At 37.8% G+C, this 15460-nt stretch overlaps 1 protein-coding gene across 13 annotated transcripts in view; it reads right to left on the reverse strand.

Moving 5' to 3' along the window:
* Nucleotides 1-15460, reverse strand: part of TRPM3 (transient receptor potential cation channel subfamily M member 3) — a gene marked incomplete at its 3' end in the record, with an annotated part of 933308 nt that overhangs the window by 111909 nt on the left and 805939 nt on the right. For 12 of the 13 annotated variants that reach the window (XM_082401351.1, XM_082401352.1, XM_082401350.1 and 9 more), the window contains one exon: nucleotides 15155-15227. In XM_082401351.1, coding sequence (XP_082257477.1) covers nucleotides 15155-15227 — 73 coding nt within the window. Of the gene's footprint in view, nucleotides 1-15154; nucleotides 15228-15460 lie in introns of those variants that run through there. The other variant, XM_082401339.1, reaches the window with a different exon arrangement.

The following is a 15460-nucleotide window of genomic DNA, read 5'->3' on the forward strand; positions in this document are numbered from 1 at the left end:
ACGAACATATTTCCAACAAAATTGGAGAAGGTAGGGGCAAAACTGTGTTGAGTATCTGTCTACTCTTTCTTACCTTGATTTTGAAGGATCTCTACTCACTAAATGTTATTCATAGTACTTACTACTAAAATCATTTTTAACTTATTTTTTAAAATAGATTTTCTTACTTTGGGGGATCAGAAACAAGATGACCTTGTTATATTTATGATATGACAGTGAAAAAAGCTTTTTAAAGTATACTCAAATAGATTCTATTTTATTCAAATTTTTATTCCCAGTCCAAAACACTTTGTGAGCCCCTCTTATGGGTCAAGAACTGTTGGTTGAACTAAACTGAACACAATGTATTAACCCTCAAAAATTCCATCCCTCTTTCTTTAGGACATACCATAGAAACCACCCGAGAAAATAAAGACATGATGCTGCTCAGCCTTTGGAATAATTTTGAATCTGTCACTGTCAGTATGAGCTGAAAACAAAACATTGTGTAACATGTTTTAAGCATTATTATAAGTCCTGTGTTAACAGTTTGTGTGTATCCTGCTCTGATTTTGAAACACATATGTATGTAGATAGAGAAGTGGGCATAAATTTTGTTAAATAAAGCAACTATAAAATTTTAAAAAAAGAAAAGAAAATAGAGGCTCAGAGAGGTGGATTAACTTGTAGAATGAGGCTTTAAATTGAGGCCTTCCCTCAAAATAAAAAAGAGTTGCAGTAAGAAGAGGATAAAGATGACATCATCAAGTCACTGAAAGCTGTGTGAATAAATTGGCTGGGAAAGAATATGGAATGCAAGAATTTGCAGAGTGAGTAAGTGAGTCAAGAATTTAGAGTGAGTGGAGGGTGAGGAATGCTGGTAGAAAGGCAGGCTACCTTTCAGAGTTTGATGGTTAAGATGAGAAAAGGAGGATGCTTCCTTGAGGGTCCTGGTGGAGAGGAGCCAGGTCTTCTTAGGTGACAAGTACCTGGAGCGTATTTATAGCAGAAGGGAAAAAGCCACTGGTGAGGGAGGCATTGAAAATGTAAAAGGAAAGAGCAAGTGCGTGATGGTTGAGATCCTGGCAAATGGACGCCAGGGAGTAGTTGGTTTTAGCAAAGAGGGGTCTTCAGGCAGAGGAGGAAAAGCAATGAGGCTGAGTGAAGAAACATATTCATGAGAGGAAAAGAAGGGAGCTTAGATGAACCTAAATATTGTAAGTTAAGTAAGAGGGGATACCATCTGCTGGGAGTGAGAGGAAGTGGGGACTTGAAGGAAGGAACAGGGAGAATGTGTCTGAGGCTGAGGCTTAAAGTATGAAGCAGTTTTGGAGCACAGTTAGAGCCCACTTGAGGTAAGGCATCCCAAATGTCATGGCACCAATGGGTACGTGTTGCAGGCAATATTTATTTAGGGACTTGAGCATTACTATTAGGGAAAGTTATGTTTTGTTTTGTTTTTTATTACCCTGAGGGTCACTAAACACTTCAATGGGTTGTAAATAGAGCTGTGGACCCTCTTTGGGAGAGTTTCCAAATAAAAAAGTTGGGTGAGTCATTTGACCTGGATAGTTAAGCATGATCTTGCTTGATGGACTGGGTGGTAGGGGGAGAGGGCAGGAGGTACTGACCTTGCAAGGTCTTAGTAGTGCGTTGATTCTGTGATATATAGGATGATGCAGCCCATCCCTAATTAATTGAGGAACATTTCTTCTTGCTGGGATCTTTGGGCCTTTCCTTGTCTTATCTAAAGAACCTTGCCTGGATTACATATTCTTCTCAGGAATTCTATTCATTTCTATCAATTTACTTTACTGCTAAGTTTTGCAACTAAATGCAGTAAGTCAGTGAAAACCCATCCATCCATTCATTTAAAGACTTCAGATTCTCTACCTACATGAAAACCACAAAGGTGGAAGGAAAGTAGTTGAAAGGCCCTGCCATGTGACTTGGTTGCTAGGATACACCTTCAGTTATCTCTCAGAGCAGAGACATGACCTAGCCTTGTGAACCTCTCTTAGGAATGCAGCTGCTATGTTGAGAAAAAACAAATTAAAGGCTTGAAACACACACATATAAAGTATGTGAGGTCTGTGGATAATTATTTTTTGCTCTATTTTCTTACCTTGAATGATAACTATCTCCTCTTGGTAAAAATCACTTCAGGTAGACTCCCAGGAGAAAGTTAAAAGGAATCAGGAAAAATTGGATTAACTTTAGCTGAAGAAATTCAGATTTGGCTTGTAAGAGAAAACCCAGACAGCTGAGTGAAAGAGCCCTTTGTGGGGAGATGGAGTTTTCTTTCTTGGTTTATCTTTAGTAAATAAGAAAGATAATAATAACTAATATTTCTTTCATGCTTAGCTTGTGCCAGGCACTGTTTCTAAGTGTTAATGTATTGAATTCTCACAACAAGCTCTGAGGTGCCATTATCCTCATTTTACAGATGAGGAAACCGAGGCACAGAAACTTGTCCAAGGTGAGATGGCTAAGAGGTTCAGAGATGAGATTCAAACTCAGGCAATCTGGTTTTAAGAGCTGAAATTTTTTTTTTTCTGATCATAGAAATTTAGAACATCATACCTACAACAAAAAGGGAAGGAGGCAAACAGGTTTTTGCTTCCTTTATCACAAAATAACCCACATTGCATTAATGAAGTAAGCCAGAATATTCTCTAATGCCCTATGATTAGGTCCAAAATTGACAGTAAAATGTTACCTAAAATTCACATATCAGCTTCTTTAATTATTATTATGATTATTAGTCAAGCCATTTGGGCTTGAGGTTTTATTTGTTTATTAAAAACATCTTCCCCCAGTTTTACTGAGATATAATTGACATAAAATGTTGTATTAGTTTTAGGTGTACAATATAAATTTTGTTAACATCTATCACCTCACATAGTTACAAATTTTTTTCTTGTGATGAGAACTTTTAAGATCTATTCTATTAGCAACTTTCAGATATAAAATACAGCATTGTTAACTAAAGTCACCATGCTATACATTACCTCCCAAGAACTTACTTATAACTGGAAGTTTGTACCTTTTGACCTCATACACCCATTTCACCTACCCCCACCTCCCACTCCTTGCTGAAATTCTTGATGTCTTCATTTCACTGCATCTAGGGGCTGCCTTTAGAGAAGAGAGCTGGATCCCCAGCTGTTTTCATTTACTCAACAGATTTTTATTGAATTCCAATTCTCCATCAGCCTTTCTTTTAGGCCCTGGGGAAAACAAGGTTGAACCAAATTTTCTACTCTCAAAGGAAAAAAAAAAAAAATATATATATATATATACATATATATATATATATATAAAATAAATATAAATATAAATAAAATAAATATATATGCAATCTCCTGAGTCCTCCTTTGGATTCTATTATTGAGTCTCTTATTTTGGATAGAGTCCTTAGACGACTACCTAAGAGTCTATGCCAGTTTTTGAAGTGACCCAAAATGAATTCAGTGTTCTTCATTTCCTTTGGAACAGAAAAGATTGTCCTAAATTGGGCTCCATCCACTCTACCCTACCAGCTCCATTCATTTCAATTATCCCATCTCTACTGCCACCCCTTCCTGATAGTCATAAATAGGAGTTCTCCATTTGAAAGTCTCATGCTGAAACGGAGCAGGACCCTATGGTCCTTTCCCCACCACGTCCACTGCCTGCCTTTCATCTGTAGAAAAACTTTAGTCAAAGAATAAATTTAATCAGAGAAGTGAGAAAATGCAGAAGCAAAGGAAAACAGTCAAACAGGACAAAATAATAAAAATTTAGTCATTAAGGGACTTCCCTGGTGGCGCAGTGGTTAAGAATCCGCCTGCCAATGCAGGGGACATGGGTTCGAACCCTGGTCCGGGAAGATACCACATGCAACTAAGCAACTAAGCCCGTGTGCCACAACTACTGAGCCTGCACTCTAGAGCCCGCGAGCCACAACTACTGAAGCCCATGTGCCTAGAGCCCGTGTTCTGCAACAAAGAAAGCCACCGCAATAAGAAGCCCACACACCGCAACAAAGAGTAGACACCGCTCGCCGCAACTAGAGAAAGCCCACGCACAGCAACAAAGATCCAAAGTAGCCAAAAGTAAATAAATAAATTTATTAAAAAAAAAAAGTTTAGTCATTAAGCAAAGTCAAGGACCTTTAGTTCCTCCTCAAGGGCTATGAATAATATTCTGAGCCATGTCCTATGAGCTGTTTTGTAGATACTAAAACCCCCACCAGGTGGAAGAAGTGAACTACATGATGACCAGGATGTAGCATGACATAAGCTGCCACAATTCTGAGAATTGGCCTCAAAGAAATGGGAACAAACTGACCGGGAACTGAAGACTAACTGTACTGAAAACAATCAAGATGACACTGATCAGACCACCACACGACCAACTTCAAGATGACTGGCAGAGCTGACTGTGCTGTTTCTGCATGTGGCCCCCTCCCTCCGCCCATAAAAGCTCTTGCCCACTGATTGTCAGTTGCAAGGAGTTGGCCTTTGGGCACGACTCCACCCTCCCCCACAGTTGCTGGCCTCTGAAATAAAGCAAACTTTCCTTTCCACCAGCCTTGCCTCTTTATCGGCTTCAGAGGGATGAGCAGCCTGACCCCACTTTTGGTAACAAGATTGTAAAAGTGAATACTTACAGAACAGTGACTTAGGTGATATTTTTGTAAAAGGATTCTCTTTTGCAAAAGGACTTATTCTCTCCTTAATTAGGAATTTACAAGTGTGTCTAAAGTATGATACAGTTCAAAAGATACAATTTACAAATACATTTTAAGGAAGGTACTGATTGGATAAAATGATGCACACTTGTACAGGCAAAAGAAACCCTGTTCGGACATTCTTATATCCTGTTTATTTGGAGGCTCTGATTTTCAGTCTTAGTAAGACTTTTTAAAAAAGTATCTTCTTCTTACAGACTCACAGACTTGGGAGAGCAAACTTGTGGTTGCCACAGGGGAAGGACGGGGGGACGGATGGACTGGGAGTTTGGCATTGACATGTACACACTGCTATATTTAAAATAGGTAGCCAACGGGGACCTACTGTATAGCACAGGGAATGCTGCTCAATGTTCTGTGACAACCTAAATGGGAAAATAATTTGAAAAAGAAAACAAACAAACAAGTATCTTCTTCTTGATTTTAAATTCCTCTGAAAAAATAATTGGCATACTATTTATTTTGGATTTCTCTAGGCTGTTTATTCAATATAATAGGCTTAGTATTCTGAACTGCAGAGGTGCATTTCAAATGCTGCCTCTATAATAAAACTTCCCCTGGACACACAGTCTCTTTCATTTGCACTTTTTTAGCATTTTGTTTACGTTTTACACTGGGGTCTGTACTCTACCATATTTTAAGACTTTGAAGACTTTGCAGCACTTAAGATAATGCCTTATAGTAGGTGCCCCAGCGATTAGGTTGTTTATCCTTGATATTACCTGGGGGGGCTTGGAAACGTTACTTATCCTCCCAAGACCGAGTTTCTTCACGTAAAACAAAGTCAACAAGATCTCCCTCAAGGGACTGAGGATTAAATAGAATAACAGATGAAAAAATTGTTTTGTAAAATTAAAGCACTGTGCAAATATTTTGAGTGTCTTACACGTTCCCGACAATAAATTTACCAGGTTAAAAATACTATTTTAATAATTTTATCAGGTTAATAATGCCATTGCCATGTAGACACTCCTAGATGGAGAACAATTACCACACAGAATACCAACTGTATAGTGAAACAGTAATTCTCAGTAATTACTGAGAACAGTAATTCTCAGAAATAAGTACTGAGGTCCCTAAATTATCAAGGGCTCATATATATGTCAGAGTTGCCAATGGGTGTTAAGAGTGGTTTTACAAAAAAAGGATCTTCCAGTCTCCTCACTGGAGGATGAAGACCCCAGCCACCAGCATGCTGGGAACCAAGTGGAGGGCGAAGGGCTGGGGTCTCAGCATCTGATATCTATTAATTTATTTAGCACCCCCATTGTCAGTTCTATAGCCTAGCCCTCACCTTGCACCTGGTGTCTCCTGGTGCAGAGAATATGCTTTACCCTCTTCAGAGAATAAATCTTTGCTTTTTGATTGGAGAGGGTTTTGGAGTGTAGGGGAGTCTAGGGGAGTGGATATGGCATTCTGGCTACTTCTTTAAAAAGACTCCGTGTACCCCACCTTTCTGGGCCTTTTGAGCATTTTGAAGTGTAAGTCAGCTTGGTATCAGCTTAGTATTCAGTTTTCTTTGGTATGTTATTTTCCATTCTTACATTGGCTTTTCATCTTCCAGGTCTAGAAATGGCTTACACCACTTCTGATCACATCCCTTTGGTCGAAGCACAGTCACATGGTCCCAACCTCTCTGGAAGGAAGGCTAGGATATTTAATCTTCAGTGTGCAAGAAGAGAAATCAGTGTGGTGAACACAAAATATTGTTTCTGCTCCAACACAAAATATTGTTTCTGCTCCAACAACAAAAATATTTTAATAAATAACCATCTACTCTTGTTTTAGAGGGATTCAGTGGGACTAATAATAGTAGATCCACGTATTCAGTGGACCATATTTAACTAGGAATCTGTATTTTTTTTTTTTATACATCAAGGAAAGTTTAGCCACCATTTATTGTTCAGAACATGTGAAAAATGGGGGTAGTCCTTAATATCTGATCCTGGCCATAGAGGCTTAGGATGCAGACCAAGTGCTCTGGACTCAAATAACTTGAGTTCATGTCCAGACTCCATCAATTTCTAGCTGTGTGACCTTGGCCAAGGCAGCCTGCTGTGCCTCAGTTTCCTCAAGTGTAAAATGGCTAATACTGATAGTACCTGCCCCATTGGAATAGTGTGAGAATTAAATTAGTTAATGCTTGTACTATAGTAAATGCCATATTAGTTGTTATTGTTACATGTTTTACTATTGTTATCACTATTACTTTTGTTATTAATGTAAACTATTCATTTTGGAATCATGCTCTTACCAATCTGCATGGTTATGTAATTCAGAATATTCAATAATTGATTTAACTGATGGCTGATTCATTGCTCTCAGGCAAGTCAAGGAAGAAAAGGTACAATTCTACAGCACTGCTGGGCAGTCGGCAGTGTCTTCACAAGCTGAGAGCTGCTCAGGAGCTTTGGGTTCGCAATTAGCTTAATGTGCACATGGCATTGTTCCCGTGCCAATCCTGAGGCATGAGGGAGCTGCAGAGTGAAAGGTGTTTACCTTTTGTGTAACAAGAGGCCAAGGATGACCACATCTGCCACCAGCACTGGCTGCATGATGCAGGGAAGGAGTAACAGACCCGTACATCTGCAGACCTGGATTCCAGTTCCCCTTTGTCTGAACATCAGCAGAGGTCTCTCCCTACCCTAGACCTTTACGGTTCTATCCAGCTGTGTAGTTCTACAACGAGACAATCTTATGGACATGGTCATAATCTTGAAAATCTGCTAGAAATGGCCCGTCCACGGCTGCAGACCTGGGGGCCGACGTTCACAGTTCTTGCAAGCATTTGAGCCTCCTACACATTGTAACTTTTACTGCTGGTGATTATGGCCCTGGAGCAAAGAACATCATACTCTCATCTTCTGATTAGAGACATAAGTCCAAGCCCCACTCTCTCACTTACTACCTACATCAAAGGAGCTGAAGAATCACTCTCTCCTATGCGTTGGAACAGAACTCTGCTTAGGAAGGAGGCTGTCTTTGTTTGTAAAAATACCCTGCAAAGCTGCTTAGGGTAGATGAGCCCTTCAGGGCCAGGGCCAAAATGTCAGAGAACAGGGATGAAATGCTCTGTTTGAAGGACTTTGTTTTACTCTTAGAGGGGAGCATGAAGAAGAGAACAGTGGGAGAAGAGGGGGAGAAGACTGTGAGACAGTGTGACATTGGGGAAGTCAAGGGTGAAGGATCCATGGGAAGTCCCTGTGTGAAATAGCCAAAGGACGTCAACATTGGAGATGCCTGCTGTGCAATTAGAAGCTATGTGCATTATTGAGAAGTAAACTTCTCTTCCATCCCTACCTACTTTTTTAGAAAAGTCTACTATGTCTGTTAAAAGCTTTGTGTAAGTGAATTTTGTTTTTTGTTTTGAAATTGTGGCAAGGCTGAGTTTTACATTTTGCGTTCTGTGATGAGAAACAGAAATATCACACGTGGAATCAGGAACCTGAAGGCAGGGGTGACCAAGAGAACTTACATCTTTCAGGAGTTTGCAGAAATCCTGGGGAGGATGTGGAATTTGCATTACTGTGGATCACTGAGTTGAAAGGCTGGAGTCCACCTCAGTGAACTCTCAAGGGGTAAGGAGGCCCAGTTTATGTCTAGGTTGTTTATATGACTTTAGCCAGTGACTGATGGGCTTGGGACTAAACTTCACTTCTTTCAATCAGTGGACATTTATTGAATGCTTAGCGTATGTCAAGCATTTTTCCTGGTATTGGGATATGAAGGCAAAGAAGACATAATACTTTTCTTCTGGAAACTTCCTAATTGGAAGGTGGGTGTTGTAATCAGGATGATCACTCTTCCCAGTTTACCTGGACATTCTTGGTTCATTCTACTTGTTCTGTCATAATTATCTATACCTCCCACTTTCATGCCCCAGAAGGCCCAGTTTGGAGATAAATAAACTGGCAACCATTCCACAGAGTTGTTATAAAGATTAGATGATAAAATTTACGTGAAAATGCTTTGTGAATTGTAAAACATTACACAAATAGAAAGATTAAGAGATTTAAGTTCTTTTATTGCATTCTCCTATTAGAGACAAACAGAAGTGTCCAAAATTGCTCTCTACCATGGTCTCTATTATCGCTCTGAGATCTACTTGGATATGGAAGAAAATAAACTTGCCAGAAAATTAACTTCATTTTAAGGCAGCTTAGCATGTGCTCAACCATTTTCAAGATTAAATTTCTTTTTGTGGTCTGTCTGTTCCTTTACATGTATGCTCAAGGGTTTTGTTGTTGTTTTTCAAATTTATGTGTCCTTTCAAAATTAACATTTTATGATGCTGTTGGATTTTGGACATGGGGGGCATCCTAATCCCCTAGGAATTTTTAAAGCCTGTCTTAGAAGGGGAAGAGTATCAACGCATTAAGTGCTCAGTATTTACCATGAAGAAGGCACAGTGCCTGCCCTCAGAGAGCTTCCAGTGTAACCATCTCATGCGGCCCTTTTAAACCAACCCACATGAGAAAGGTACAATTTCCCTTTTCACAGTTAAGGGAACTGAGGCATACAGAGGTTAAATAACTTGGTCAATTCTACAGCCAGCAAAGAACTAGGAGATATATACATATATATACATATATATATATATATATATATGTATGTATGTATATATCTCATCTTATCCCAAAGCATGTTGATCATTTATTCACGCATCCAACAAATATAACATATTGAATACTGACGGTGTGCCAGGCACTGTGTATATGTGTATATCATCATGAGTAAAACGGATGTGGTCCCCGTCCTCATTTCTAGTTTGGCATCATCATCATCATGATCTGTCCAACCATCATTTATTAAACAGAACTTTCCAGGTACTGTTAAGTGCTTTACTTGCATTATTAATTACAATTGTTACAATGACTGTAAGTGAGGTATGATAATTATCTCAGTTTTACAGATTGGGAAACCAAGCCTCAATGAAGTAAAGCAATTTGTTCAATCAGGGAGTAGCGATGCTTTGAGTATGGCTGTAATTCTTAACATTATAAGGCCCTTTACTAGTGGTCTCACTGTGGTAAGTACTATTCTGAGGGGTTGGGGTGGTAGTGGAGGATGGGGTGGATGGTGTCTAGTGGGGAAAGCCTGGGACGATTTGGTCTTCCCAGAATCATTTTTTCCTAAGGGATAGACTTTGGTCTTGGGGAAAAAGTGTTAAGAATGTAATCTCCTTTAAAATTTTTGGCAGAAATAATCAAGTACAGACAATTAAAATTGAAAAGGGTAATAATGATTATAGTAATAAATAACAATATATAGTAAATAATATTCATAAATTGCATATTTAGGTCTACCTAAAGTGAACTGTATGAGAATGCCTTGGGAGAATGTCTGAACCCTGATTAGTATTCATTTGACCTAGTTCCCATTTTTGTCTGCTGAGTGAAGAATTTATTCCACTAAGGTGCACGAGGTGCCAGCATGTGAGGTAAATCTGACACTCTTTGACCCTCAGTACTTCTTTTAATACAACTGCAGAGACGTGTATATTTTTTAGTTGCTTTTGGTCTTCTCAGCACTCTTTCCTCCTCTACTTTCTGGCTACAGAACCTCTTTTATGTGTTGTTGGGAATCTGTAACTCTGAGACTCAGGTGAAGCTGATCCCATCTTGTATTTCATGCTTATAGGGATTCTCCCATCTTCTTTGCCACGGTGATGAATTCAGGGATGGGCACTGAACCAAGGCAAGCAAATCCAAATGCTCCCTGGGACTTCTCATTGTAAGTACGAGGAAAGATGGCTCTTTTGAATTGGGGTTTGCTCAGTGGATTGGATGTGAGCTTGGCACTGCTGATTGCTGTTTTGCATAACAAGTGTACAGACTAACGTCTAAGAAATGGAGTATAGACCCTGATGACACCATTTGAGTCCTGCATGCTACTCTGCCTGAACTCATTTTACCCGCAGACTTCCTGGCTGTGTGAACCATTTTATTTCTTTTTGTTTGAACTAGGTTGAACTGTGTTTCTGTCACATGTAACTAAAAAAATTCCTGGTTAAGTCAATATTTCACCAGAGGTCTAATCTTTAAAAATAAAACAAGTGTCAGACTATACTTTTTCTTCCATTACATTAGGTTAAATTGTGGGCATTCTAGTTTCATCATTAAGATATTGTGTGTGCAGCTAAGATCATCTGGCAGCTGAGGGCCCTGGTAAGTGTTCTGATAGTTTTAAGGAAGTAGATGTCCTGATCTGTTATCATTCAGATACCCCTGGAGTCAAAGGGGCAAATGCCTGAAATCTCTGTGGCAGTGTAGAGCCAAGAAATCCTGGATGCCCCAAAGACTCATACATGTATGTAAAGAAAACAACAGAAGTGAGGAGACCTGAGTTTAAGCCTTGGCTCTGCCACTGATTTGCCTAATGATCTTGAATGTCTTTTAGACTCTTTGGCCTCAATTTCCAAGTTTGTAAAATGCAAGGGAGTAGCAAGGTGAAAGAGGGTATTGTGGCTTCAGGGTGGCTTTGGGATGAAGTAATAATAAGAGGCCAGTAGGAGACATAGGTCTGGGGGGCCCATGCTAAGGTTCTAATGCTCATAGCCAATCTGCTCCGTGACATCTAAGTTAAAGATTTGGCTAAAGAGGTAAAATGAACCATCAGGAAACAAGTGCATTTGGGGGAGCCTGATTTACAGTCAAAGGACACAAGGAAGATTAAAAGTGGTCTCATACAGAGAAGGGCTTAATAATACTTTTGTTAAGAAAATACACTGTAAAAAATACTGGGTGAATTTTATCGCTACCTGAAATATTTCACTGTTCTCCCACAGTTTACCCCCTATGCCCTTTTAAACCTAAAATAAATATGCCACACATTTCGACTCTGGAGATATCTTTTGGACAAAATTTCATCTATTTCCATTGCATAATATTTAATAACTTTGCACTGCATATAAATGATGAAAGTGTCAACATGAATGTCTCTTTTTTTTGGCTTTAATAAAGCTATCTAAACAGTTCTGGGTTAAAAAAAACAATATTAAAAAGAAAGCAATCATGCATGTGTTATATTAAGCTGCCTACACACAGAAAAAAGGGTGGGAAAGATGGAACACATAATTAGAAATAATTTTTTAATTTTCAAAGCAGAGCCACAGTAAATTCCCATAAAACCTATTCATTAATCATCCAAGTTTAAGCAAAGACAGCTTCTCAGTAAACATTCTAGGGTGTTAGTTACTTATGAAATGTATCTGGTGCAGAGAATTATTGGACAGAAACTACTTTAGAATATATGTCAAAATTTTTGTTTTATCAAGGATTAAATTAAACCATTTAAAAATGAGTTATTTAGCAAGACTAATTGTGTATTGATATCAGTACTAGTTTGTGACAATAATTCTGCATTTTCTGGTTAATAGAGTTGGAGGGGCATGCATTCAGAAGTAGTTTAAAAACATTAGATTTTACCCACTTTTATTTCAAATTTAGGGTTTTTTTTAAAGATATAGTTTTAAAGGAAAATGACTCTGAAAACAGTGATTTTCATTGTTTTGTATGATCTAATCTAATCAATAGCATTCTTACTAGAAATTTTTTCTAAAGTTAGAACATATTGACTTTCTTTTGGCATTTGAATTTTTATTGTAAACTTTCTTCTTTATAGTTTGAACAAATTAACAAATACATATCTTAAAAAGAGTTTTTCTTCCTCTGCTTAAGAATAGGTAAGTAATTAGTTAGTCTATTAATTACTGATAGCATTAATTATGTCTGAAGAAGTGAACTGTATAAAATAAAATGGTAATTATCTCTGAAATGATTGTATAAGTCCATAGGACATTTATTTCCTACAAATTGTTTTCTGTTAGTTCTGTATTCATTACATGTCTTAGATTCCCCAGTGGTATTTTTAATCGTTTCTTACATCAGTAGTGATCAGCTATTATCCATGCCTATGTGATTTATATAGATTCTTTATATTAAATACTGCCTACGCATGTTATAGTACTTTGATCATATATGTACTTGACTTGTACAGTTAATCCCATAAGAGGCTTTTTCCTTTTTTTGTCATTTTGACATGAAAGAAGTGTGGAGTTTTCTTGGCTACAGTATGTCTCCTCCTCAGATACATAATATATGATAGCATAAATTTCTTATTTTTCCCTTAACATTTAAAAAACCCAACAAACTAAAGTCCATACTTTATTAAGATTTTCCTAGTTTTAACCTAATGCCCCTTTTTTCTGCTCAAGAATATTATCCAGGAAACCACATTACATTTAGATGTCATGTCTCCTTAGGCTCCTCAGGGCTAGGACAATTTCTGAGACTACCCTTGTTTTTGATGATTTTGACATTTTTGAGGAGGAATATATTATTTTTGCACTCTCTTTTAAAATACCTTCCAGAAAAAGAAATAAGCAATAAAAGTTATTCTCTCTTTATGCCACAGGTGAACTTCTTTACCAATGAAGATTAAACCCAAAGAAAAAGAATTCCTCATTTACGGAGGATAGCTATAATCACATATTACACTTCAGTGCATGTACAGAAGTGAAAGAGTATACACCTACACGATTTAACCTCCAAGGTGTATGAGAAAAGATGAAAAAAATTGGAGTAATTTTATGCACAGAAAGGGTCAAGGGACCACTTACAATAACTTCATCTACTATGAGTAGATGTTTTCTGGCTTCATTGAGCCTGGAGCAAGAGGTTTATACTGCTGCATGAGGGATGCAGATAGGATAAGGTGACCAACAGAGCAGGTTGATAAGCACTGGAAAGTTTATTAAGGCAAGTCTGGGGCCCTTTCCAGTGGAAATCTCTGGTTGCTATGATTAGGCCCTGAAGATGCTTTGTGGCTCAACCCATGCATGGTTCCTTAATTCTTCTGCATGTATATATTCTTTAGTTCGTTAGAATGAAATGCTTTAGTTCATTAGGATGAAATACTCAACTTGGGACACACGATACACTTCATCGGATTGTGAACTTCCGAAATGTGATCAGGATCTTGAATGAATGTGCACATGTACCTTTGGGAATGAATGGAGAGGATAGACAGTTTCTAGTATCAAAGGGGTCACACGTGGTACAGTGAAGAACTAGACCTACTTTGGATCTAAGTCCAGCCTTATCAATTAGCATAGTAACCTTGAGCAAGTTACTTAAGCTCTTGTAGCTCCACTTACTCTATCTGTAAAATGGGGATTAAAAATAGCTCTAATGTGATGTAGTTGTTGGAGTAATTAATGTTTACAGTATTTGTAAAAAGCTTAGCACTTAGCATAGTGGCTGCCACATGATGGGTACTCAAGAAACTATTAATAGTGGAATAAGGGTAGGTAGAATGGAACTTAGATTACAATGGCTGCTATTCTGAGTTTAAAATTTGGGATGCTGAGTCTACCACTGAATCACTGAGTAATCCATTCATTCCTTCATTTATTCAACAAAAATTGATTAAATGCTACTGTTTGTGCTAAGAAAGCGGTAATGGACAGGACACATTCTCTGCCCTCGCAGGGCTTATAGTCTAATGGAGACTTACAAACAGGCAGTAATCAGCCATGTGATAAATGCTGCAGCAGGCATAAACTATGGGGCTTAGCGGGAATGTAGGAGATAGCTCTAACCCAGAACCACAGTCAACAAGGTTTGTGGTTTTGTTTTTTCTTATTGTTCCTGTTTTCACTTCAGTGCTAAACAGAGGCAATTTCCTTTTGTTTATTTTAATAGTGAAAATTATTAGTTAAATGTAATATACCTATTAAGGGACATTAAGGGCAGAATCTGATCTGCAGAGCCTGGAGGAAAATGGTCTTTTCCTGGATATGGTTCCAAGGATAAGGACCTCTTTATGATATTAGGACTAGAAAACAGGACAAATGCCCACCTTATAAAGGAAAATCATACAACCCAGGGCATTTCTATTCTTATCTGAACTTCTAGGAAGCTTAAATTTAATGCTCAATTATAACAAATACAGTAGCCCAATTTTTTTGTTTTATTTCTTTCTCCCTTCTTCTCAATGGTTTTGATTTTCATTTTTAATGTATTATAATATCTCCATATCTATCTATCTATCTATCTATCTATCTATCTATCTATCTATCATCTATGCCATATCAAATGGTTTTTGAAAGTAGGCAGGGTAATAATTATTAACTAACCTTAGTAACTTAGTTTCTTACATATTACATTAGCCTTTTAATTAATATATTTTTATGATTCAATGGACACGGATGAATTGCAGTACATTTAAATTTCATGAAATTGAGTCACACTGTAAGAGGTCTATTATAGGGGAATTTAATAGCATTAAGAATGTCTTACAACAGAGGCCCTTATGTTATCAATAATTAGATGTGTCATGGTATCATTTGGAATTATATCCAACTCTTAGGAGACATAAGGTTACTGTGTTAATCCATTTAAATTATTTTTGCACTCTCTGGACGTAGAAAATCTTTACCTTTAAGCAAAGCTGTCAGGATGGCTAAATCAATGTCCTGGTGTCCTTCTGATCCCATCCGAAACACCGTAATCTGAAATTTGAGACAAGGTGACCATTAGCAATGCATTTTTTCTCTCAAGAGAAATTAAATCAATGAGACCATATTTGAACACAGACTATCTTAATATCTATAAGGTAGATTCTTAACCACAGGGAAAGCATGCATAGCAAGAATTCAATTAGAGGGGTCTGCAACTCATTAAGAGGAAGATGCCTCAGTAGCCTCCAAACAGAAACCAACTTAGATAATTCATTGATTATGGT

The sequence above is a fragment of the Balaenoptera borealis genome (assembly GCF_965194805.1).
Source record: "Balaenoptera borealis genome assembly, chromosome: 8".
Classification (NCBI taxonomy): Eukaryota; Metazoa; Chordata; class Mammalia; order Artiodactyla; family Balaenopteridae; genus Balaenoptera; species Balaenoptera borealis.